The sequence below is a fragment of the Syngnathoides biaculeatus genome, chromosome 12 (genome assembly GCF_019802595.1).
Source record: "Syngnathoides biaculeatus isolate LvHL_M chromosome 12, ASM1980259v1, whole genome shotgun sequence".
NCBI classification, from domain to species: domain Eukaryota; kingdom Metazoa; phylum Chordata; class Actinopteri; order Syngnathiformes; family Syngnathidae; genus Syngnathoides; species Syngnathoides biaculeatus.
In genome coordinates this window covers 21,740,613-21,768,015 of record NC_084651.1, presented here as the reverse complement: position 1 = coordinate 21,768,015, position 27,403 = coordinate 21,740,613, and the positions used below count along the sequence as shown (strand labels likewise).

Sequence of the window (27,403 nt, the reverse complement as noted above, 5' to 3'; positions counted from 1 at the left end):
TGAAAAATGGAATGCAGTTGGTCCAGATGACATACTGGTGGAAGTATGGAAGCAATTTGGAGAGATGGCTGTGGAGTTTTTGACCAACTTATTCAATAGAATACTAGCGGGAAAGAAGACGCCAGAGGAGTGGAAGAAAAGAGCGCTAGTCTCCATTTTTAAGAACAAAGGCGATGTTCAGAGCTGTGGAAACTATAGAGGAATAAAGATGAAGAGCCATACAATGAAGTTATGGGAAAGATTAGTGGAAGCTAGACTCAAGACAGAAGTAAGTATCTGCGAGCAACAGTATGGTATCAGGTCCAGAAAGAGTACCACAGATGCATTATTTGCCTTGAGGATGCTTGTGGAAAAGTACAGAGAAGGTCAGAAGGAGCTACATTGTGTCTTTGTGGATCTAGAGAAAGCCTAAGACAGAGTACCAAGAGAGGAACTTTGATACTGCATGCGCAAATCTGGTGTGGTGGAGAAATATGTTAGAATAGTACAGGACATGTATGAGGGAAGCAGATCAGTGGTGAGATGAGCTGTAGGTGTGTCAGAGGAATTTAAGGTGGAGGTGGGACTGCATCAGGGATCCGCATTGAGCCCCTTCCTGTTTGCAGTAGTAATGGATAGGCTGACAGATGAGGTTGGACTGGAATCCCCTTGGACCATGATGTTCGCAGATGATATTGTGATCTGCATTGAAAACAGGGAGCAGGCGGAGGAACAATTAGAAAGATGAAGGTACACACTGGAAAGGAGAGGAATGAAGATTAGCCTAAGTAAAACAGAATATATCTGTGTGAATGAGAGGGGCGGAGGAGGAAGCGTGACGCTTCAGGGTGGAGAGAAAACGAGGGTGGACGAGTTCAAATACTTGGGGTCAACAATACAGAGCAATGGAGAGTGTGGTCAGGAAGTGGAGAAACGAGTCCAAGCAGGGTGGAACAGTTGGAGGAAGGTGTCTGGTGTTCTATGTGACAGAAGAGTCTCCACTAGGATGAAGGCCAAAGTTTATAAAACAGTGGTGAGGCTGGCCATGATGTACGGATTAGAGATGGTGGCACTGAAGAAACAACAGGAAGCAGAACTTGAGGTTGCAGGAATGAAGATGCTGAGGTTCTCACTTGGAGTGAACAGGTTGGAAAGAATTAGAAATGAGCTCATTAGAAGCCAAAGTTGGATGCTTCTGAGACAAGGTTAGAGAGAGCAGTCTTAGATGGTTTGGACATGTTAAGAGGAGAGAGAGTGAGTACGTTGGTAGAAGAGTGATGAGGATGAAGCTGCCAGGCAAAAGAGTGAGAGGAAGACCAAAGAAAAGGTTGATGGATGTTGTGAGGGAGGACATGAGGACAGTGGGTGTTACAGAGAAAGATACACGAGATAGGCTGAAATGAAAAGATGACATGTTGTGGCGACCCCTAACGGGACAAGCCAACAGGAAAAGAAGAAGAAGAAGTCATTGTTCTGCACTGAAATATGCTATCTTTGGAGGAAGTGACGCCAGACGCTGTTCCAGTCATGAAGACACTGCGTGTTTCCGGAAGATAACTTGTTTTTCTTCCCCAACTTACATCTCTTAGCTTTGTTTTACTTTTTGAGTCTATTTTGACTTTTTTAGAGGGGAGTGGATTTGTTTTTGAGGTTTTGCAGAAGACGCTTCTTGTCAGGCTACATTTTGCAGAAATATTTGAAGTTTTTAAATCTCTCAAACGCGTGTGGGAAAATGTCTTGAACCTTTTGGCCAATTAAAAAAAAAAAGGTATATTCAGCACAAGCATAACACCTCTCATCACCAAACCACATCTACAGTGAAGTATGTGGTGGGAGCATCCTGCCAATAGACCGTTTTCGACCTCGTGACTACATCCGGGGCACCTGGCCATGTTAGATTGGTTCACTCTACTGACACACCGTTTACTCTATTGCTTTTGCATAGAGATCAGAGTTGCAAAAATGTTTGTACGACTGTTAAAAATGATGCATGATGGCTAAAAAGACTTTGGAAAGTTATCGGGGCTCATTAGATGTTGTTTCAAGAAACCAATACAACAAGAAGTGTGCTTTGATCGACAATATCGACCCATATGCCTTAGAGAAACACAAATGGAGCACACAACTGTGGGCGCTGGTAACCTATCCAGACGTCGTCCACTATCTCTTCTACTCGACAAGCGCTTATACCATGGACCAACTCAAGCATTACAAAGGTGTGGAGGCCCACAACCAGTTCATCAATGGCTGGGTTCGTTATGTGACGGTATCCATTTTAAGCAACCTGTGTCTCCACACTGCTAAGGTTAGTATACTGCACAATGCAATTTAAATATGTACTGCGTGATTACAGTCAGTGTTGTGTTAAATTATGTTGATTATACCAAAAAGAGAGGTGTAGATTCTTATTTTCGTTTTTGTTACCAAGAGGGAGCGAAAGAGGTTCGACCGGGAGGATGCAGGATGAGATGGTGGGTAATTTTAAAATTCCACCTTGGCACAGCCTGATCCAGGATGAAAGCACAGACAATACAGTGCACAAAAAGCTAATTCTGTATTTTAAATATAGGAGGCAACATAACATTAACCTTTAAACGATTTGGCAGCATCATCACTTCCAAATTCTATTTTTTTCCAACAAAGTTGGTTGTAAGTCATATTAGTGGTGGGAAAAGAATTAAAATGTTTTGTCTTTGGTCTCATTTTTTTTTTTTTTTTTTTACACCACAAAAACCTGGCATTTGAACACGTGTCGACCAGGGGTCACCAACGCAGTGCCCGTCAGCGCATAGATGGCCGCGAGGACCACTTAAGGTGCCTGCGGGGCATGTTCCAAAATTAGCACATGTCACAAATTATTGTTTGGGCTTTAAAATTTGAATTTTAAAGGTTTTGTAATGTAAAAAAATTAAATATTTTATGTATAACGAATTCTGACTGAAGCTTGAAGCAAACGGGCCATGTAGCTCGTCATTCAATCGATGCCCACAAAGTAGAACTCAGCCCCACAAAATTTGGTGAAACCTGGCATAGACTTTTTATATCCATGGTATGAGTGTATTAAAACTTGAATTATGCTTATGCCTATTTTTAGTACAAAGATCCGAGTCCTATTTTGCCCTATTACTATAATAAAAAAAATTAAATTAAAAATTTCAACCACTATGAGGACCATGAGTACAATGATCAGAGGACAATTTTCCTGAGACTATAAATTATTTATTCTTACAGTATACAATATGCATTTATACACATTATTTACATTACAATATTCACATCAACCAACAAAATACTACAGTAAACCATTTCACAGTCTAGTGAGTTCTAAGCTTATGTGCAAACATGTTTTTAGGCTGACATCAACATTGACATAATACTGTGAGTTGATCAAACCCTACTTTGCTGTAAAACTAAATAACACTACAGGTCCTCCCGGTGCAGCAGGGCAAAAATGTTTAGTACTCAACCACTGCTTAATATTTGATGCAATACATTAAAACGTCTTGGTACCAAACTTTACAGCAAGCGGGAAGCATGACTGGAGTTGTTATCTGTCCATGTAGCCTCAGGAAACATGTTGCCGTTTGAGCGACTTGAAGATTCACTTGACAACAGAGGCGTGTCCAGTGTTGCAGATCTCAGTGACGTATCTGGGGAGATCACCACCACGTAACGACAATCGTCGTCCTCGTCCCCCACGCTCCCGTGAACGTCAACCGCTACTACAGAGTTTTCTGCTTCCTCTCGACTGCAGGAAGGGGAGGAGCCGAACACCGGATATTCTGGAGCTTCTCCATCAGGGCTTTCATCCTGGAAGCTGGTGTTAATGTAGATGATATCCTCTTTGCTAAAAGACTCCGGAAACCTTTCGGTGATTTTTTCCAGCTGTTCTCGCAGTTGGAAAAAAAGGGGTCGGTCCAGGGGATCGGCCCTCCAACAGCTATACATGATTTCATACCTAGTCACAATGAAAGGTGACAGACAGAAAACAACACAAACACCTCTGGTTTCAAGTGGAAATGTTTCAATTGAGCAGAAAACACTTACAGGTCATCCAAACAGTCTGTTGGCTGCTTTAGTCTGTGTCCTTCAAGGAGGTAGTCATAAATTTCGTGATTCTGAATGCCAGGATATGGAGTCATTCCTCGTGTAGCGATCTCCCACATGGTCACACCAAATGCCCACTGCAGGACGAAACATAATGTTCAAGTCGGATTTCAACTACCGAATATAGGCACAAAGCCAAATTAGTATTTACAGAGTGTCCCCAAAACATTGAGACACTTAGTCATCACACCCTCAAGAAGAGTATGAAAATATGGAATTGGTCCCCAAGTTACGTCTTAATTTATCTCCATTTTGGCTCACAGTCTCTTTTCTAGTTAACCCCAAAGATGTTGGATGGGGTTTATGTCCACTTCTTCAACACCAAGCTCATGCAAGCGTGTCCTTATGGACCTTGTCTTTGTACAGGCATGAGGGAACAGAAAAGGAACTTTTAAAAATTGTTCCCACAAAGTTTAAAGTAGGGAATTGTCTGAAATAAAGAATTAAAATTCCGTGGTGGCTGAGGGGGTTTAGTCAATCACTTTCTAGAAATGCTTAAGCATTTCAAAATGGTGCTTACCACATCACTTTTGACAGTAAATACTCTGTCTGCCAGACTCTCAACTGCTATCCATTTGACAGGCATTTTGGCAATTCTTCCCTGCCTGTAGTAATCGCCACTGTAGATCTTCTTGGATAACCCAAAGTCGGCGACACATACTGTCATGTCATCTCGCAGCCTGGGACACACACAAGTACAACATACTGTATGTGATGATAAATAAGTAAATACAGAGGTGGGTAGAGTATCCAAATACTGTACTCAAGTTAAAGTACTGTTACTTTAGAATAATGTGCCTCAAGTATAAGTAAAAAGGAACCCCACAAATACTAACTTGAGTAAGAACGTACACAATCAAAAACCTATAATCAAGAGTACCTTGTAACTTGTGATTTTTTTTGTTTTTTTTGATTCATAACATCTGCCTCACAATTCTGAGGATGCGGGTTCAAATCCAGCCTTGCTATGTGGAGTTTGGATGTTTGCCCAGTGCCTGTGTGAGATTTCTCCAGGTACTCTGATTTCCTCCCAAATCTCAGAAACATGCATGGTAGCTGCATTGAGAACATTAAATTGCTTGTCGATGTGAATTTGACTCAGAATGGTCGTTTTTTTTGTTAGTGTGCTTGACTGGCAACCAATTCAATGGGTTTTTAGAAGTGGGCTGAAATATCCAAGTTTCCACAGTCATAATTTAGGAGCTGCATAACAAAGCTGTCTGTAAACACTCGTGCGGCTGTCCCCCCCGGAATGAGTCACTTTGATTATGTGACCGTCTGATTGGTAAATTGGAGTCAAAAGACACTGGTGATCCTGGTGGATTGGCCACAGCAGCGACCTATGTGGAAGTCGGTGATGAAGTCTAAAAATAGATCACTATCTCTAATGAATGAAAGTAGCGAGCAACATTTTGATGAATGTAACGGCGTAAAAGTCAAAAGTAATTGTTACTTGAGTAAATGTAACGAAGTAGCATGGTACTATGCACTTTTGAGTACACATTTTAAAAGTACCACACATGCAAAATAACAACTCACATGCAGTTGCGAGCAGCCAGGTCGCGATGCAGAAAGTTCCGACCACTGAGATACTCCATACCAGAGGCAATGTCCACCATGAACTTCAAGAGAGCCTGTGTTGGTAAGAACTATAGGATAATAAGTAGGATGGCAGACTCAGTATCGTGAGAAGTTCTGACATTTTTCCAGTTTTCTGCTGTTAGACAGATTCCTTACTACTGAATTCTCTCCCAAGCGTGAGCGCAGCAGAAATGTGTGTAGGTCACCGTATTTCATAAAGGGCAGGATGACCATCGGCTTGGGGAAGTGTCCGGCACCCGTTTCCAGGCACACGCCTATAGTGAGTGATAATTTCACACATAAGGACAGAATAAACCGGCCATCCATTTTCTTAGCTGCTTATCCTCACAAGGGTCACGTGAGTGCTGTAGCCTATCAAAGCTATCATCGGGCAGGAGGCAGGGTACACCTTGAACTGGTTGCCAGCCATTCGCAGGGCACAGACAGACAGACAGACAACAGTCGCATGCACAATCACTCCTAGGGACAATTTAGTGTCTCCAATTAAGGTTGCATGTTTTTGGGATGTTGGAGGAAATTGGAGTGCCCGGAGAAAACCCACGCAGGCACTGTGAGAACATGCAAACTTCACACAGGCGGGGCCGGGATTGAACCCCGGTCCTCGGAACTGTGAGGCCAACACTCTAACCAGTTGCCCCAACGTGCCGCCGACACAATCATCAAAATCTTTTTTTTTTTTTTAAATTGTATACAAAATATGTAATTTGTAAATTCTCACCAAGCAGCCTGATGACATTAGGATGGTGGAAATCTTTCATGCAGGCTGCTTCATTCAGAAACTCCTCTATTTCTCTCTGGGAAAAACTATCCACTGTTTCAAAAACAGTAAATAATTACCAATTCATTGAAATTGTTACAACATGGCTGTAGAAAAAAATACTTGCATTTCATTGTCTTCACTGCCACTTTTTCTGACATCCCATCTGGTTGTTGTAAATGCCCCTCCACCACTGAGCCAAATTCACCTTGTAGGGTAAAAAAAAAAAAAAAAATACAGTTCAATTCAAGTCTATTCTACAATTTTTTGTTGTGGTTAGTTTTTAATCCCCCCCACCCCAATTGACCTTCTCCAAGAACCTTTCCTATTGACAGCAAGTTCCTCATGACCATCACATCCTGCAGTTTGGTGTGGAGTTCATCACTGACACCAAGGTTTACGACTGGAGACGAAAGTTATGCATGTTTTGATGGACCGTTTCAGATTTTCTTCTAGATTAGAAATTCAATTTTCAAAAGTCATTTATATCGCATACATGTGAATTAATGTGCTAAAATGACCATTCAAATAAATTAAAATGGATATATTTATCCATATATTGCAGTGCAAAAAGATTTACTTTCTAAAATGATACCGAGTTTGTGAGCATACGTGTTATTCCAACAGCAGACCGGTTGTAGGATCTCTGAGGTTTGTACTGTACAATCGGCTGCTCCTTTTGTCCACTTCCCAACATCCTCCTGCAGGGGGAGACAAAAAAGCAAAGAGGGAATAATGACTTATTCCCCGCACTTATTTACGTCATTTCGTTGTTGTAGCGCTATAAACACGTGGTGAGATTAAGGACAATAGACTTATAGAATCTCTCTGAGCTGTTTCGGGGGATCTGCTGCTTTTTTTCCTGATTGTGTATGGTGACAAAATCCTGTCTGCATCTTGATAGGCAAGACTGAGTCACTTCTTGAATGTACAGCTAGCTTGTGTGCAAACCAGCAGCTGCACAGTTAGGCTGAATTCAGGTGCAAAGTGTAGTGATTAAGAGGAAGTGGAAAAAAAATTAGGAAGAGTCACGTTTTTTTTCAAGTCTCTTGAAGCTCATGATTGTAAAATGATGACTCAGCTCACCTTATCAACTACTGAGCAGCGTCACATGACAAGACGGAAAAGGAAAGCAGATCCATTTGAAAAATAAGGTCATCACATTTTGGTTTTTATGATTCGACTGACTATGAATGAAAAAATTTCATACACATACGCAAGCCAAGAGTCAGATGTCCTGTTGTGAATACAGATAGCCACCCAGAGGACAAGCATCAAAAGACAGACTCCACACACCACGCCCAGAACAACACTGACTGAATCTGGAATCTTGGTCCCGGGGCTTGAGGACGGTGATGGACCATATTCTGGGACAGAGAATTAAAAAAAAAAAAAAAAAAGTATTAATTTCAAATTCCATTTCCAAGCCATACAATACATCAATCATACAAGTCATATTTTAGGGAGGGAACTGTTAGAACAGAATCCATTCAAACATTAGTCATCCTCCTATTTGTTCATATTTCAAAACCGATTGTCAAAGGAACTAGTAGCAGTGTAATTAATCAGTTCCAGAGTCAAACTGTTGCCATCATCTCACATTTAATGACTGCACAGGTTACAAATTGCATTTTAACATGCTTAACAGTCATCGACGTTTACAAAAAGTTAACTGCTGTATAATAAAACGAAAACAAATAGAAAAGAGTCACCCTTTGACGACACATGATGGACATGTGGTGTAAAACAACCAAGAGAGTGCAGACTTCCGATATCAAAATTTTCAAACATTACTGAGTGGTATTCAAGAATAAAAATTGACAAAATGTGATGGACATGGGGACAATTCTCACTTCACATAAACACTATACTGACTTTGTGATGTACATTGACACTGTACTCCCCTTCTAATTTTTATCATTGCTGTCGACATATTGTAACTCTAGCCATATTGTACTGAGCTGCCAAGAAACAAATGTGTGTAACCCGGAGCAATAAACTGAAGTCTCACAAGATACTCCATGCTAAGGTCTTGTGTGGTTGTTATGCGTGACAGCAGTCTACCTTCTGAAGATTCTTGTTACTTCAGAGCAGTGATTCTCTACCATTGCCGTCTCAGATCATTGTTTGTGCCATTGAAAAAAAGTTCATTAAACTGGTCAGAAAATTATCATCTAATTATCAATCCGTCAAATAATTTATTTTTGCTTTTCTAACCATGCCGGAAACGTAAAGTGACCGGCAGAATAATGAAATATTCCTCTGCTAGATAGCAAAGGTACAAGAGTGTATTGCTTTGTGTTTAGTTAAACAGGCAGATTTCACACTGAGCAAATTGAGACGGCATCATCATAATTTCAGATTAAGTCTCGATATACCTTTAGTGACTTTTCTTTCTTGTAAAATGTAAAGGTTGTAAAATGCTTTAGAGACATTTTTCAAGACATTTTAATTGTGAGGTTCCACTGTCGTTTCTCCTGCCCATTTCGTATTTATATACAAAACAACTTTGGGGAAGTTCATCAAGTTGGACTGGGGGGTAATCAGAAGAGCAGCTTACTGTCCTCTGGCACAAACAGCCAGACCCGTGGGCTGACCATGCCGCTCCCAGCACGTGTGCATGCAGCCACCTCCACACTGTAAGTGATGTTGAAATCGTGCACTGCTACAAAGGCTGTGTTGGTGTAACTGTGGATCTAAACAACACAATGAGATGAATAATGATGCTTTAATTACATGATTATAATTTGTTCTGCACTTATCTTTCAGAAGTTAATCATTACATGTGAAGAGATAAGATTCAGAAAAAAACAAGGTCAGAGGTTAACATGGTTCAATAGAGTCAGTGACGACTATAAAAATGAAACATTTCATGTGTCAAGGCGTGCTGATGTAGTCCCTCCCACCTTCCTCTTTTTTTTTCGTTCTCTATACATTGTGATGTTTTTTTCACATCAAAAACTAAAACCATAAAATCTCCCTTGCAAAAGAGCCTCATTTTAAAGAAGAAACCACCCCTGTGCCAAAACATTCCCCAAAATAGGGTGAGCTGGCTACCAGTAATAATACCCCGAAAAAAGGAAATTTTTTTGACCTGCTGCAATAGAGGTTACCATGTGACAGACTGTGTTGTATTTCACAAGAGTGCATGGTGGTAGCATCTTCGGTTCCTCTGCGCTGGCAATATGCTGACTGTCCGACAGGCCATGCAGAACCCATGATTCACACGATCTGTCATGTCTGTGGCAGCAAGCTGAGCATGCGCTTACAGCACTGACGCTTGGTATACACTTATGCACACTCATTTCCAGTCAGTGTTGATATAGGAAAAAATTGTTGTGACGTCAGCAACAGCGCATAACACAAGGGAAATTCAAGACTACAATACATATCCTGTTGTATTCATATTCAATTGAACCTGAGATGACTCACAGCGACATTGCAAATTAAGAAAAACTGCCTTATTTTTTTTTACACTGGCTTCCTTAACTTCCCTACTGACAGGAATACCAGGAAACATACCATTGTCTTAGAAAGCACCACTGCAATGCCACAACAGACAAATGCATTGTGGAAAAAAAAATGACAATTGTTCTAAACAGGTAGTAACACGTTAATAACTGCTCGAAAGTATATAAAATCACTTGCATTTTTTTCCCCTTTACGTAGCTTGTTGACCTATTGGTAAGACACATTGTTTTCATTATAGTCATTCTTTTGTCATTTTGTTAGTATGAGAAAGTAACGCTTACAGCGATGTAAGACTGGCATATTTGATGGAAATGCCCAATTTAGCCAATCATTTGGTGCTTGTGACACACACAAATGTAGAAACAGTTTTATGGATGGATGTTTCTTGCATACACAAATAAGTAATATGTAAAATATGTGTCATTTGTAGTAGTAAGCAGTAGAACACAGGGAAAGATACAACTAATGTACCTCAACTAAGCATATGTTTTCAAAACAAACAGAAGCAGTTACTCACTTTGTTCACTTGTGTCCCATGTCGGACAATAATGTCATAGCCTTGCAGGATACCGTTGATCTTATCATCCGGTGGAGGCTTCCACCTGATCACCAGCCATGTTTCATTCAGGTGCATGGTGACATTTCGAGGATAAAATGAGGGCACTGGGAATATTGGATAAAAGATTGTTACAATATGATATTGGAATCGGACAGCATACTACTGTACTCTTTATGGGGAAAAAGCCAATTATATAAAGCATGTCCTGTATAAACTTTGATAACAGTTTGGTATGTGGTCCTTTCCGGGCTAGAATAACCCCCACAGCGGCCCTTGCAGGGAAACTCCACCCTGTCGGAACCCTTTCAGTTAACACCCCACCTATTTCCTACATGTCTCTTTAGGAAAACTGGAGGAACTTGCCAGAGGGAAACCAGGTAATATGTTCCAGTCCCCACATGCAGTGGGGACAATGATGAAGTTTTACATACTTCAGGAGAAATAATATGAGCATAAGTGCGCACGATTGGGTGCTGTCAAAATAATTGCGTAAATGTAAATGGCTGAGTCGTAGAATGTGTGGTCCATATTCAAAACTTGCTTCATATGACTAGTGTTGTCAGGTATCTTTTGCTGTGGACTGAAGCAATACAAATACAATGAATCACTACCGAACACTATTAAGGCCATGTTCATTAAAGCAACGGCCAATGACGTAGACAACATTTATCCTGAACGGAAACGAGATTTCCTTGTAAATAGATGGATGGTTCCTTAAGTAGTCACACACCTCCCTCTGTTGTGTTGCTCTGAAGCCAAGGGGAGATGGGCGAAGACCCCACCTCATTGCTGCAGGAAACACTCATGTTGTAAGACGTCATGGCCTGCAGCCCAGGGATTTCACACTGGAACGGCGGCACCGTGACGTTGATGAACCTGGTTATTGTCACCTCCCCTATCCTGCGGCTCACCTCTTTCAACTTGGATGGCACAGAGAACATCCAGTGATATGTCTGACAGGAATTAAAACCTCAACGAGCAGATCTGACACTCACCCTGATTTGGCACTTCACCAACGGAGAGAAGCCGTCATGTCCGGGCACCCAGCTCACCATCAACTTACTGGATTCCCTCGCAATCACAGTCACGTTTGACACAGCACTGGGGTGTACTGCAAAACACAATAAAACCATTTGCAACATTGGCAAAAGCACAATACAGCTCAAGATTAAAACACACACACACTAAAATTAGAAACTAAAATTGTTTTAATGTGGACAAATGTCAAGATAACGAGACTGTGACAGCGGCTGTACATGCATCATCCATCACGTCATAGTGAGAGTGACATGCAACAAAAATGATACATTTTGCGTATAATATGCCATTTGTATTTTGTCTTTCCATATGTATATTGTCATTTGTTTTAAAGTTACAGTCACCTCCCCTATCTTGTGTTGTAATGTAGATTTCATACTACATTAGCCATTAAAACCATAGTCACAGTTTCAACACAACAATGCACTATATTTTAGAATAGAAGCAATAAAACGTTTGGCATCTGTAGTCTTGACTTGAATTGTTCTTTACTAAATTGAAGTCTCATGTGGTTAGTGGATGTCCTGAGAGATATGTTGATAAGATTATAAATTTGATATTTAAATTGTGTTTAACTTTCGAGGCCTATTTTTCAGAACAGTTCCAGAAATGTTGATTTAACTTGCAATTGTATGACTTATGGGGCCTTTCCACTGCCCACTGTGTATAACAGCATATTGTACAGTAAAAGAACTGAAATAATGGATTCCATGTGGACAACGTGCGCATGTGAGAATTGGAGATGAGATTTGAGCTGTAATTGGGCAATTAATAGCAATAGCATTGACAATATTTTTACCTTTTATGTTGACGTTTGCCTCTCTGGATGTACTGACCCCCTTCAAATTGTAAGCTTCGCAGCTGAACTGAGTATACTTGTTGACACCTGCAGCAGACACATTAGAAAGGATGAGTTACAGTCAGTGTGTACAGTTTATTTGGGGATGTCAAATAAAGCAAAATATTCTCTGTGTGGACAAAGGTGTGAAATAATACATTAAAGGTGCGAGCTTCTTCATTATACTCCAAAGTTTAAAAATAAATAAACTCTACTGCGTCATCCTGGCTTTGTATCTCAAGCCCTGCTCCTTTAGCAAAGTACTGGAAAATGTGTGCCTTTTGTGCTCCGTTTCACAAGCAAAGCTAGCCACAACACAGGCAGAGAGACATCGAACATCTCTGGAGCAGCAGTGTAAACAGTGCCTCACTTTTTACACCACACTTCTTCTTTTAACCTTCAATGATGTGCAATTAACTGAGAAGTTGCACAATTCAGCAAGCCTTTGAGGAGTTAAGTGCAAATACCTCGGCGAATTTCGAGTCCAGCTGTAAAAATGCCATGACTGCATGCCTCACTCTGAAAGTGCGCAGATGTTGGAAGCAAAGTGGGAAGTGAGCAGGTTCAACTCAAGTCACTACGGGAACAAGTCATTCTCGTTAAATGTGAAAAAACAGCGGGAAACGTCAATTATGACTGACTGACTCAGGGAAGGGAATCTGACACCAAAATCTCAGCATTATACAGTGAAGAAAATAAGTATTTGAACACCATGCTATATTGCAAGTTCTCCAACTTAGAAGTCTCAAATTTTCATCGTAGGTGCATGTCCACTGTGAGAAAGATAATCTAAAAAGAGAAATCCAGAAATCACAATGTATGATTTTTTTTCAAAGATTTATTTGTGTGATACAGCTGCAAATAAGTATTTGAACACTTGAGAAAAACAATGTTAATATTTGGTACAGTAGCCTTTTTTTGGAATTAAGAGGTCTAACGTTACCTGTAGTTGTTTGCCAGGTTTGCACACACTGCAGGAGGGATTTTGGCCCACTCCTCCACACAGAGCTTCTCTATATCAGATAGGTTCCTGGGCTGTCGCTGAGAAACACGAAGTTTCAGGTCCCTCCAAAGATTTTCCATTGGGTTTAGGTCTGGAGACTGGTTAGGCCATGCCAGAACCTTGATATGCTTCTTACGGAGCCACTCCTTTGGCTGTGTGCTTCGGGTCATTGTCATGTTGAAAGATCCAGCCACAACCCATCTTCAATGCTCTGACTGAGAAAAAGAGGTAGTTCCCAAAAATCTCACAATACACGGCCGCGGTCATCCTCTCCTTCATACAGTGCAGTTGTTCTGTCCCATGTGCAGAAAAACACACCCAAAGCAAGATGCTACCACCCCTATAGCTTCATAGTAGGGATGGTGTTCTTGGGATGGAACTCATCATTCGTCTTTCAAACGCGGTGAGTGGAATTATGACCAAAAAGTTCCAATTAGGTCTCATCTGACCACAAAACCTTCTCCCATGACTCCTCTGTATCATCCAAATGGTCATTGGCAAACTTAAGACGGCCTTGACATTTGCTGGTGTAAGCAGGGAAACCTTCCATGGCATGCATGATTTCAAACCATGACGTTTTAGTGTATTACTAACAGTCACCTTGGACATGGTGCTCCCAGCTCTTTTCAGGTCATTGACCAAGTCCTGTCGTGTAGTCCTGGCTGATTCCTCACCTTTCTACAGATCATTGAGACCCCAGGAGGTGATAGCTTGCATGGGGCTCCACTCTGATTGAGATTGACCGTCATGTTTAGCTTCTTCCATTTTCTAATGATTGCTCCAACAGTGGACCTTTTTTCACCAAGCTGCTTGGCAATTTCTCCATAGCCCTGTCCAGCCGTGTGGAGTTGTACAATTTTGTCTCTGGTGTCTTTGGACAGCTCTTTGGTCTTGGCCATGTTACAAGTTTGAGTCTTACTGTTTGTATGGGGTGGACAGGTGTTTTTATGCAGCTAACGACCTCACACAGGTGCATCTGATTCAGGATAATACTTGGAGTGGATGTGGACTTTTAAAGGCGGACTAACAGGTCTTTGAAGGTCAGAATTCTAGCTGATGGAAAGGTGTTCAAATACTTATTTGCAGCAGTCGCACACAAATCATTAAAAAAAAAATCATATTATGATTTCTTGATTTCTTTCTTTTTAGATTGTTTCTCTCACAGTGGACATGCACCTACGATAAAATTTCTAAGTGGGAGAACTTGCGATATACCAGGGTGTTCAAATACTTGTTTTTTTCAGTGGAGTATAACACTCATAAGATCCCTAAAATTTGGATCTTTACAAAACTCTTTTCATTATGCAAATAGTCGTTTAAAATTTCTGATTTATTCAATGAGAAGTGTAAGATGCTGCAGCATTAGTTTCATGAAATGATGTGGTAGTCAAAAAGCGAAACCAGTTCCCACTCTTGATTTGGTGGATGTGGCTCAAAAAGTGATGGGTGAAAAAATATTTTCAAATAAAAGGAAATTAAGATCATACATAAATATTTTGCTTTTACAGTAAATTACCCAAACATCACGAGTAAGTTGGCAATTGATTGAGATGGAAACAACCAGTTTGGAGTAGCAATTGGTTGGTTGGGAGCCTGGGAGTAAGATAGGGAGTCTTGCAGCATACAAAAAGGTCAAGCAACCTACAATTACGAGGTTTGTGGAAGCTGCCTGAAACATTAGGTTTCTTTTTATACAGTATAGTACTGACAAATAGAGACACTATTTTCCTTCTGTATACCACCCCCTGTTTTAGCCACCCAACTTCATCTTGGTTCACGCGAGGTCAACTGCCGGATCATTTTAGGATGCATTATATTGCAATCACGTAGACTCTCTTATTGATTAAAAATTGCAAATTTTGCCATATATTTTAAGAAATAAGACAAATACAACATCTAGTTTTAAAAAAAAAAGTGTCCATTACTACATTATAGCTCAGTTCAGTGAGCAAACGATTGACTGAGCATCTGTTTTGGTTCAGGTTTTATTCTTTTGTCTTGTTTGCTTTTAGTATGTTTTTTAGCTTTTTGTAAATTTGTTTAGCCCTTACTCCAAAGAAGGGACAAATGCATATGGGGTTTTAAGAGAGTAAGATGACAAGAGGAGAAGAATATACTGTACAGATGTGTATTGAACATTACATGCACTGATACACATTCAAAACTGTAAATAACTCCAGTGTCAGTGACGACAATCTTGGTGGTACAAATTCCTTTGTGTCAGCATAGTCGAGACGCTAAGGCCACGGAGATACAGCAGAATAGAAACAACTAAAGGACTAATGCAGCCCGAGTACACATAAGGTTGTGTTAACTGCTCATGAGTAACCAGAGTACAAGGTGAGATGTTAACATTATTTAATTTCCCATGAGGAAAAACAGGGTGTAGCTTTAAATTCAGAACAAATAGTTCAGTCGTCATCCCAAAACAGATTGTGTTGTGTTCTTTACGGCCCATTAATGACAGTTGCCATGAATATGCACACACTTGTTGCATAAGACAAGTGCGACGTGTGCGATGAAAGTATTGCGCTCTGGTTAGCCTTTAGCCCCCAGCCCCTCCCTGCCCGACAAGTAGGCTGTCCCGTGAATGAAGTCTTTGTCTCCGGAGCCAACCCCCGAACAGAATGCCTGTATAACCCCACTTCAGCCCCATCCTGCCTCGGCCCTTGCACACACTGGACCAAACCACAAATCTGAACCTTTAACCCATTCCGCTACTGGCAATGTCACCACACAGTGGGAGCGTTTAGTCTGAAGGACACATTGCGCCAACAGGCTGTCCTTCATCTAGCAAATGTTTTTTCAGGAAAGAGGAACCATTTAATGCAATATGAAACTTATGTTCCTAAATAGCTGCTTATTTTTTTTAAACTAAAATGTTAAAATCAAGTTGTGTTTTACCATGTCAATATGTCTACTTTGAAAGGTTTTAGTTTTCCATTTTCTCCAGCCAACAATCCTTAAAAAAAGGAAATAAGGGCCAAAATATTAGTGTGTGTTTAGGATAGAAAATAACTAACTTTGCAACAAAAAAATGGGCACTGTTAAATACACAGTCACACTGATGATAGCCTCAATAACACTAAGAAGAGGAGGAGTAAAAGTCTCTTTGTATAAACAATAGAGATGCTGAGGTAGCAGAGATGAAGCAGAATAGAAACCACCAACAGGCCAATGCAACCCAACTACACACAAGCGCACTTTGTCCGCATAGGAAGTACCTTTATGCTGATGATGGCTTCTGCTTTGTTAGAATACTTTCGAGTTTCTCCAGTGAGGTAGTATAGCAAATGTTGGGTCTGTCCAAGACTCACACATTAATCTTGACTCAAAAGGCATTATATTATTTTACATTGGCACTTTCTCCTGATCACACACCAACCTCGTTGGATTGTTTGACTGGTGAACCTCACAAAATACATCTGAAGCTTAAGTGCCTGAGCCTCAAGGATACAGTATATATTCTGAACAATACAGTGATATTGTACCAAGAAATAGCAGAGATAAATAATACAAACATCATCTTATAACCATTCAACCAATTAAATTACAATACAATACTCTAAATATATCTACTAATTAATATGTTGTACAAAAATTGCAATGTTTTTAAGAAAAACACTTGCACCTCTAGACACTAATTAATCACTAATACTTCTTAAAGGTCCCACTGACATCCCTATATACATTGTAAAATAGATATTGTAATGAAAAATACATATTCCATTATTCACTTCAATGTCTTTCCGAAAAAATAAATATGAGCAGAGAGTGTGTCATCCATGCGCAAAGTTGCGGAAGTCTCATTCGACATCGAAGTGGCACCCATATTGCCTACAACGTCATTCATTTACAGATGTCACACTGGGACAGTTGCCATTGAGAAGACGCAATGCCACCTGCTATGGGAGATGAACAATAGAGATTTTCAGATTTTTCCAACGCCCCTTCTGACATGGAAGCTCTTTTCGAAGAAGAGAACATTTCACAATCGAGTGAAGTGACCAGGGCAATATTACCCTATTGCTTCAAGCCATATTTAGATGATATGCGGATCACTTCTAACAAACAACAGACTCCCCAACAGTATGTATGACAGTATGTAGCGTACTCAGGAGGACCCATGCTGGGCGAAACACCAGTGGCCGGTAAAGGGACATCTACTTTCTCCTCCCGCACTTGCCAAACCACCTCCCCGCCTCATCCACCTCCGCGGTGATGAACAACGCCGCCAGCGAGCGATAACAACGAATGCTGCAGCCGTGAGCGACGACCGTGAACACCGCGACCGCCGGCAACGAACGCCGCGGCCGTGAGTTACGATAGAGAACACCACGCTCGCGAGTGACGACAACGAACACCGCAGCCGCGGACATTGACACATTTATCATCCCTGACTTACGTACTTTAATAAGTTATTATTGGATGTTTTGTTACCACTGAGAAGATGACATCGACCCCCCCAACTATTAATTTTTTTCAATAGCTCTATACATACCTACCTGTCATTTGGAACCCACAAAGCTCTCGTCCTTTGCACCTGTGCAATCCATTTTTACGACGAACCTGGTCTTTTGGAAAAGTGTAAAGAGTAAATCCATCCTCCCAAGTGTTCAACCAATAGCTAGCAATACAACGAGCCGTCATTTTGGCTAACATGAAGGAACAAAGAGCTACCTTCCCGCAGGTAAAACTGGTATAAACATACGAACATGCCTGAGTGGGTGTCTGCAAATAAAGTCACTTCCTGCTTCTTCTCCAAAACAAATCCCTCGGGAGGGTTTTTTATGGCAGGGGTTACAAAAAGCCATTCATGTTAAAATCATGTTTTGTGGTGAAAAAACGGATGTGTCCATTCTGGCTGCCTTTTTAATAAAAACCTACTAAAAATCATGCTTTTGGAGTCAGTGGGACTTTAAAACAATATAGTATAGAGTTCATGTTTTCTATGTGCAGCAGTCATAAAATGAAAAGTGTTCTGCTATCTATTGTATTGATGTTCAGTTGTTGCCATTTTTACCTCCAAAAGGCAACAATTAAATATTTTGGCTCACCTTCCACATTGTAAGTGTTGGGGGATTTATAGTAGACACCATCAGGTATTCCATCACGCAACCAGCGAATGTTAATGGGGTCTGGAGGTCCTACCGCCTCACATGATAGAGTAAAAGGAGTATCCTTTGTTATGTTTCTGTCCTCGGGTTGCTGGATAAATGTCGGAAGACCTACAAAGACAATTCATGATTGTGATAAATGTGGCGCTCCAACGAGTCCCCGAGGCCTTTGGATTTACCTTCTACTCTGATGGTGATAGGCTGAGACTCCACTGTCATGTTGCCAATGCCGAGTCTGCAGCGGTACTCTCCAGCATCAGCCCTCTGCACCTGGGTAATGCTGTCACAGATATTATGTACTTCAATAAAATGGTTTCCATGCAACAAAACAAAACAAGAACTGTGATGCCGAAGTAACAACTGCAGACCTTGGAAACTAAATCGGTGAAATCCAACCCGAAATTTGAAGTAAAATGTAGTCCAAAAGCCATACAAAATCCAGAAAGAAATCCAGAACCAAGTACTTCCCTCACTTCCCAGTTTAGATTTTTTAGTGTTTTTGCCTTTTGTATGTGTGTATACAGTATCAGTAACGATAAGTCAAAGACGAAAAGAACAATGAAAACAGTAGAACACCAATTCCTAAAGTCAAGCCAGCCTCTCTTTGAAAAATGAGCCACCTCCCACTTTCATTTTTGGTTCAAATCACATCAAAAGCAATTTTCAAAAAGATGACGACAAGTATATTTGCATCATCATTTTAAAGAAATGTGAACTACAACTGACTGACGATCGGTTCAGGGTATGGTCTGCCTTTTGCCCGAGCTGGGATTGGCTCTTGCGCTCCCAAAACCCTTGTGAGGATAAGCAGCTTGGAAAATGGGCATTGACATTTGAAGAGAAAGTTATTTTCATAACTCCCCTTTTACCTTCAGAACATCTCATTAATGTAATATGCTAAAACTGTGTTCTGCCGTGTTTTATATAGTGTATTTACATTTGTTTTTAAGCAAAGCAAAACACATTTGTAGAGCACCTTTCATACACAAGCTACTTCAATGTGCTTTACATGATTAAAAGCGTCTAAAAGCAACCCAAAATATTAAAAACAAACAACAAAAATAGAGATATAAGTACAATGTACAGTGCAAGAAATATATAAATACGGAAATACTCTAAAACGCATGACAAAAAAGAAGTTCTTAACCTGGATTTAAAAACACACACTTGGGGCTGACATCACCTCTGTTGGAAACTTATTCAATTTTTTTTTGCAGCATAATGGCTAAATGCTGCGTCACCATGTTTGCTTTGGACTCTGCACTCCACTATTTGACCTGAGTCAGTTGATCTCAGAGCCCTACTGGGTTTTGTCTTCCATAAGATTTGATTTAATGTATTTAGGACTTAAACCAATTAGTGATTTCAAGACCAGTAGCAGAACTTTGAAATCTATTCTAAAGCTGAATGGAAGCTACACTAAATACTTTAGAAATTGAGTTATATGGATTCTGGATGAGCTGCAGCTGTTCAATGCTCTGCCAAAAACAATTAGCTCAGTTTTGTTGTGGTTTGAGACAAAATGGCTCATCCACTTATTTACAGTATCTGCTTAAAGCCCGGCCGGGTGTCATCCATATAAACATTCTAAAATAGAAATTGTAACGAAAAATACATATAACAGTATTCACTTCAATGTCTATACGGAAAAAAAAAGTGAGCGGAGAGCGCGTCACAAAGTTGCGCAATTGAGTGTCCCTCGACATCCAAGTGGTCGCCATATTAGCAAAAAATCTGATCCACTTCCGTGGCGGAGATGAGCCATCGCGGCTCATCGCAGCCAGCCAGTGTGGCTCATTTTCGGCGCCGAGGTGGGTTATCACGGAGCCGAGCCGTGCTGCTCTAGGGGGTTGTTCATAGCCTCCGCAGTATGCGATGAACAACACCATCGAGCCGGGGCGCTTTACTGCATTGTCGTCGGACACGGCTGAGTGAAGCATTGTTGGCTGCGTTCTTCAGAGCCGCCGCCGTCCGGGAGCCCGAAGCGCAGCCTTCGCTGGCGAAGCGACGCAGCAGCCCGACGCCGTCCGACGCGCACATCGACACATTTCGTACGCGGATCTTTTGTTACGTTATGAGAGACTGATTACGTGGTCCGTCCCAAAATATTATTTTTTTTAGTAGCTGTATGCACACCTACCTGTCATTTGGAACCCAGAAGCTCTCGTCAATTTTTCACAACGAACCGGGTCTCTTGCAAACTTCTGAAGGGTAAATCCATTCTCCCGAGTGTTCAAGCAATGTCCAGCAATGCAATGAGCCGGCATTTTGGCTAACACGAAGGAACAACGAGCTACCTTCCCGGAGGTAAAACTAATCGAAACAAATGAGCCCACTTGGGGGCGCTTCTGTTCTTAACGTCGCTTTCTGGTTCTTCTCGAAAACAAATCCCTCGAGAGGATTTTCACGGCGGGAGTTACAAAAAGCTGTATACGTCAAAATCATGTTTTGTGGTGAAAAAACGCATGGCTCCACATTGGCTGCCGCTTTTTCATTAATAACATACTAAAAATCATCCATTTCATGACAGTGGCCCTTTAACCGTAGCTACTTTAAAAGCTTTAGGAAACTCACCAGACTGTCAGTGATGGTGTCAACTGCTACAGTTTTTTGGTCAACTTTATATTTATTTAATAGTTGTCCCTGGGTGGCTTCAGATGTAGAAACATTTTATCATTTTGCTGATTTGTGATGATGGATTGTATTTTTTGACTAAGATAATGGCCAAATGCATTGCATCTATCATCAGTTAGGAGTTCTCGAGCTAACTAATTCGGGGGCTGGAGCTTGTCACTCTGAGCAAACAGAGTGCGAGTATTGCTGAAGTTCTTACTTATGATTTCAGAAAAGTGTTGCTGTCTAACCCTGACTAACTCTTGATTAAAATCACAAAGCCTTTGTCTGCAGTGGTCATAGTCAATTTGGAGTTTTGTTTTTCTCCACTTACATTCTTCTTTCCTAAACTTTGATGGAAGCGAAACTTACATTTCTTTTTTAACCACTTTACAAAGTATTCTACACTAGCTTAAGGCAAGCAACTTCAAGAAGTGAACTTTGTTTTGAGTTCAGGGGGTCTGCTGTATAACGAGACCACACAAAAAGCAAATATGCCCCAAATAGCCAGAGAGTAGAACAAGGATGTAATCAGAGTAATCTCATGGGATGTCATTCAATAATACAGTGAAGTGATTGCTCAGTCTTCTTCCAGGGATGAGAATGCCAAATGAGAAAAAAGTCTGAAAAGTAGCCAGGGGTCTGGGGCCCACAGGCCCCCGGCAGCTAAGCAATTTTAGCAATTTGTTAGCCACAAAACCATTAATTTCAACACTGAATTTAACTGTATTTGTGGAAAAAATGTCCCTTGTTTGGTGCTCTACCAGTACAGCAAAAATTGAAATATCAGTTTCATTTCTTCAATGCTTAAATTATTGTACTTATTTGAAGCACATTACATATAAGAGTTTCACCATTTGCTAAACTTCAGAATGAATTTTCAATCTCTTTCATTGTTTAATATGGATACACCATTATATTTTCTTTTTGATATGCAGTCAGTTATTCATAGAATTAGTATAGTGTAGAGATGAAGCACAAGTTTTTAGAACAATATGAATAAAAATGACCTTACCACATTTGTGCTGTAGGCTGCTTTATCCATATTTATCTTCAAGAATTTAATCAATTCAAAGTTTTTAGTATTTCAGTGAATAGTTTGCTCGATCTTCATCCTTTTTTTTTTTTCCAACACTTTCGTCATCGTAAAACTTTGAACACACTGTCGCTCAGTTTGCGCTAAGTCCCACGCGCCATTACTTGGCTAACTAACAAGTTACACTGCGATTTCTGAGAACCGAGAACACACATACATGGCAATGGTGAAACTCGATTAACCACTAACACGATTGGATCGTTATACTGTATAACTCTGTTGTCCAATCGAGTAATCTGCCGCAAACAACTTTTAATGTTTATGTCGCAAAATTCAATTATTTACACTACCGAGCAAGTTAGAACGGCATATGTGCTAGCACTAAGCTGAACTTGCAGCTCGGAGCCCACCACCGAGAGGCAGGCGCACGACACCCTACCACTACCCCACCCCCGAAATTTTCTCAACAGATTTGTGCTTATCTCGAGATTGGTCATTTTGGTCTGAAAAAGTCGGATATCCGCCGATCGGTGGAAAATTCTCATCCCTGTTCTTTGCTGTTATGTCCTTGATCTCATCTCTGTGCATGGAGAACAAAATCCAATATTTCTGAAGAAAAATGTTGGGCTTTTTTTTTTTTGTCTTTCGTTTCATTTAAGAGCGTTCCCCATAAAAGCAGATGGCTAGAAATAAATTCTTGGCCACATACCTGACAGTGGAAAGGAACGTCGTTGCCCTGTCTGTGATGGTCTGCAGTTCATTAATCAGCACCTGCATGTTTGAAGCCAGGTCTTGACCATCCTTCATCCACAAGATGGTCGGCTCCAGTTGAGTATCAGGAATATCAATGGAGCAGCTGAACTTGGCCTCGTGTCCTTCTGACAACTGGATGGAGCCTGTGGTGGTCTTGAAATGGAGATGCCTGAGCTCATCCGGACTGAGGTACCCCTTTGAAGCAAGGCTCCGGATGACCAGGGATTCAGAAGTCCTGACGGGCCACTGGAGATGCTTGCTGGACTCCTGGGCTATTTGCACAGATTGAATTTGAGATTTCAATTAAACCGGCTAAGACTGTATTGTTTCATATATATATTTGTCTAAAAATAAATTATTCTCTCACTATTCCGGCATTTCGCAAATAGAAATAACTTTGGTAATCCTAGTTGACCTAAAACTGGAAAAAATATTGGGGAGGGAGAGAAAGAGAAAGGGAGAGAGAGAAAGAAGATAAACTATTTAAAAGTATAAATGTACCCAAGACCGATTTCCATCAGTTTATCTTGAGCAATAATTCCTTAAATCACTATTATTCCTATTATTAATCACATTTGATAATCAGACAAAAAATACTTTGAAAGAAATGATTTACTGAGTGTTTTAAGCAACTGGAACAAGATAAGTTTAAAATGATCATCAGTACACTAACAGATAAAAATATAATTTACAGTATGTGGGATAACTAAATTAAACACAAAAAAGCCGTGATCTTTTACTTTAACCCTCCGTTGACCCATGTTGCATTTTTGCACATGGTACATTAGGGCCCCTTTTCCAGTTTACCGACTTGGCATTTGCCATTTTTGACCAGTGTTGTACATTTTCAGATAAGCTGCAACCCTGCTTGGTTAACGGAGGGTTAATCAATCAATGGTCAATGTTTCCGTTCATCCTCACGAGAAACTTAAAATGAAAAAAACCCTTTCCTATTGTTTCAATTAACACGTAAAAAAAAAAAAAAAAAATCCAGATTTTGACCACGATAGTGAAATATAGCACAGAAAAACAGAACAAAGTGAGTTTTGCTCGTCAGCTGTTCCTTAAAGTGCTCCACGGACTGGCACTTGGAAGGCTTTTAAATTTGTCCCTGGTTCATTCCTGTCACGTACAAATACCCTTGGATCGAGTAAAACCAGCTTGTGTAGAGAGGCGTGAACTAAAGAAAGGACTCCAAGTAAACGAACATATTACCGCTGATGGCATTCCAAAGGGTCAGTGCTATGGTAGCAGTGGAGAGTAAAAATCCAAGGTAGACTGATGAAGTCAACTTCTTCACCATTTTTCCTCGAGAAGTTCTGCGTCCAAGCTGCAAAAAGCTACCAATTGAATAATTAGACCAGCGTAGAGCCGACTGCACGACGACTGACCTACATCACACAAGTAGAGGTTTGACGGAGTTAGCTTCGGACCTGTTGATACAAAATCACGTTCGCTCCTGGGAAGAAAAAAAAAAAAAAAACTAATGGTGACGTCATAAGAGGGATACCAGGGAGGCGGGGCGGATGGGAGGAAAGTCGAGAAACAACAGCCTTTCGTGTTATGAAGTCCATTTCCACGTATATTGGAAATTTGCGTGATAATAATGATGATTATGATAATAATAAAAATGTTTGAAATATAAAAGACCTTCCCCCTATTATTTATCGAGACAAAATTAAGCCTACGTATGTTACTTTAAATTTGTACGGACCAGAGATTAATTATCAATCTTATATTGATTTATATTTTTTAAATTTTTGTTTTACTATAGAAGCTTTTGAAACGGACACGTTGAAAAGGTGTAAAATAAAAATGTCCTCATGTGCAACTCTGTCACCTTGTGGTAATTTTTTGCTACTGCAATCTTAATTGTAAATTTTATTGGATGAATAAAACTAATAATAATAATTGTAGTAATAATAAAAATAATAATAGGGTGAAATTTCCTTCCATTTATTAGCCACGTGCCGCGTGTAATATTACAGAATTAAACATTGGACAAAAACATTTTATCTCCTTTTCAAAATCAAAATTAGATCAATTGATGCAACGTGGGGAAAAGGTAGAGGTGGTGAAGGCCAAAAAAGAGGCATATGATGACATGCACACCAGGTTAGACACGAAAGAAGGAGAAAAGGATCTCAACAGGTTGCCCAGACAGAGGGATAGAGATGGGAAGGATGTGCATCAGGTAAAGGGGAGTAAGGGTAGAGATGGAAATGTGTGTGGTGCCAGTAGTGTGCTGAATAGATTTAAAGAATGCTTTGAGAAGTGAATGAATGAAGAAAATGAGAGAGAAGAAAGAGTAGAGGAGGCTCGTGTGAAGGACCTGGAAGTGGTAATGATTAGCAAGGGGGGAGTTCAAAAGCCACTACAAAGGATAAAAAATGGAAAGGCAGTTGGTCCTGATGACATACTGGTGGAGGTATGGAAGCAATTTGGAGGGGTGGCTGTGGAGTTTCTGACCATCTTATTCAACAGAATACAAGCAGCTGAGAAGATGCCTGAAGAATGGTGGAAGCGTGTGCTAGTTCCCATTTTTAAGAACAAAGGGGACTTGTAGAGCTGTGGGAACTATAGCGGAATAAAGTTGATGAGCCACACAATGAAGTTATGGGAAAGAGTAGTGGAGTGTAGACTCAAGTCAGAAGTCAGTATCTGCAAGCAACAGTATGGTTTCATGGCACTCATAGAAAAAGTACCATAGATGCATTATTTGACTTGAGGATGCTGATTGAAAAGTACAGAGAAGGTCAGAAGGAGCTACATTGTGTTTTTATGGATCTAGAGAAAGCCCATGACAGAATACCAAGAGAGGAACTGTGGTACTGTATGCAGAAGTGTAGGAATAATTGTGATCATAATTATCATACATCTGCTTCCAATAAAGAAATGCGTTGCTCTGCTCTAGATAACGTGGCAGCCTCCTAGCAGGAGATAGCAAGAACAAAAACATCTAATCATCAGAACTGTTAGAACTGCTGCCTGTTAAAGAAATTATGACCACACATGTATTCAGAAATCTTCCACACATGCACACGCACATGAACAAACATGTACACTTTGTTTCCAACTGTTTTGCTTGCGTCTCCTTTTTATAACATCCATGTAAATAAGAGCTGTCTTAAAACGAAATAAATAGAGGTGCTGAGGAGAGGATAATCAGAGAGTGCAGTGGTGAATTGTACGAGACAGTTCCTCTCCTCTCTCCTTGCGAGACTTGAACTGGTGTCTTTGCTTCCTTTTTTGTCCTGTTTAATGAATTTCTGATTGGTGAACCTGACAAGAGGTCTGGTGTGGTGGAAAAATATATTGAAATAGTACAGGACATGTATGATGGCAGCAGAACAATGGTGAGGTGTGCCATAGGTGTGACAGAAGTATTTAAGGTGACGGTGGGACTGCATCCGGGATCCGCCCTGAGCCCCTTCCTGTTTGCGGTAGTAATGGATAGGCAGATAGATGAGGTTAGACTGGAATCCCCTTGGACAATGATGTTCGCAGATGATATTGTGATCTGCAGTGAAAGCAGAGAGCAGGTGGAGGAACAATTACAAAGATGGAGGCATGCACTGGAAAGGAGAGGAATGAAGATTATCAGAAGTAAAACAGAGTATATGTGCAAGAATGAGAGGGGCGGTGGGGGAAGAGTGAAGCTCCAGGGAGAAGAGATAACAAGGATGGACGAGTTCAAATACTTGGGGTCATCAATACAGACCAATGGAGAGTGTGGAAAGGAAGTGAATAAACTGGTCCAAGCGGGGTGGAACAGTTGACGGAAGGTGTCTGGTGTTCTATGTGACAGAAGAGTCTCCGCTAGGATGAAGGGGAGAGTCTATAAAACAGTGGTGAGCCCGGCCATGATGTAAAGATTACAGACAGTGCCACTGAAGAGACAACAGGAAGCAGAACTGGAGGTGGCAGAAATGAAGATGTTGAGGTTCTCGCTCGGAGTGAACAGGTTGGATAGGATTAGCCAAAAGCCAAAGTTGGATGTTTTGGAGGCAAAGTTAGAGAGAGCAGACTTCGATGGTTTGGACATGTCCAGAGGTGAGAGAGTGAGTATATTGGTAGAAGGGTGCTGAGGATGGAATTGCCAGGCAAAGGGACGAGAGGAAGACCAAAGAAAAGGTAGATGCATGTTGTGAGTGAGGACACGAGAAGAGTGGGTGTTAGAGAGGAGGATGCAAGAGACAGGCTTAGATGGAAAAAGATGACATGCTGTGGTGACCCCTAACGGGACAAGTTGAAAAGGAAAAGAAGAAGAAGAAAATCAAATAATATACATACAATGTAATCTGCAAATACTGTATTATAATTTATCTAAAAAACACATATGTATGTATGTTTGTATGTATGTATGTATGTGTGAACGAAGTCAAAGGTTTACAGAATATTTCTACTGCTAAATTGCCAAGAATACTTAAGGAATAATATTTTAAATGTAGATACATGTATTAAATGTAGTAATGTCTTCCTGCATGTTGTTTTTTTTTTTACCAAAATATTTTTGCATATAAGTAAATA

At 40.6% G+C, this 27,403-nt stretch overlaps 1 protein-coding gene across 4 annotated transcripts; it reads right to left on the bottom strand.

Annotated features, from left to right (window-relative positions):
- Positions 1 to 3,176: 3,176 nt before the first annotated feature.
- Positions 3,177 to 24,387, bottom strand: mertka (c-mer proto-oncogene tyrosine kinase a). Of its 4 annotated transcripts, none has more exons than XM_061837609.1 (20): positions 24,269 to 24,387; positions 24,089 to 24,213; positions 22,830 to 23,145; positions 18,651 to 18,751; positions 18,412 to 18,582; positions 12,313 to 12,399; positions 11,471 to 11,586; positions 11,206 to 11,395; positions 10,434 to 10,579; positions 9,006 to 9,141; positions 7,662 to 7,812; positions 7,058 to 7,146; positions 6,753 to 6,848; positions 6,573 to 6,653; positions 6,407 to 6,499; positions 5,824 to 5,942; positions 5,626 to 5,735; positions 4,607 to 4,766; positions 4,027 to 4,163; positions 3,177 to 3,937 (listed from the first exon to the last, which is right to left on the bottom strand). In XM_061837609.1, the coding sequence occupies exons 2-20, from the start codon at positions 24,174 to 24,176 to the stop codon at positions 3,496 to 3,498; spliced, it is 2,829 nt and encodes a 942-aa protein (XP_061693593.1). In that variant the 5' UTR covers positions 24,177 to 24,213; positions 24,269 to 24,387; the 3' UTR covers positions 3,177 to 3,495. The 4 variants fall into 4 exon arrangements, with proteins under 4 accessions (XP_061693593.1, XP_061693594.1, XP_061693596.1 ...); XM_061837610.1 differs by having other exon boundaries at positions 24,089 to 24,203; positions 24,269 to 24,385; XM_061837612.1 differs by having other exon boundaries at positions 24,307 to 24,379.
- Positions 24,388 to 27,403: the final 3,016 nt, after the last annotated feature.

Bases quoted from the DNA above. Each gene is read 5' to 3' on its own strand.
- mertka (XM_061837609.1), bottom strand. From the start codon at position 24,176: ATGGTGAAGAAGTTGACTTCATCAGTCTACCTTGGATTTTTACTCTCC. The intron at 10,580-11,205 runs GTGTGTGACTAC...CAATATTCCCAG, and splicing joins GAGCAACACAACAGAGGGAG to TGCCCTCATTTTATCCTCGA. The intron at 5,736-5,823 runs GTAAGGAATCTG...ATTATCCTATAG, and splicing joins GCTTGGGAGAGAATTCAGTA to TTCTTACCAACACAGGCTCT.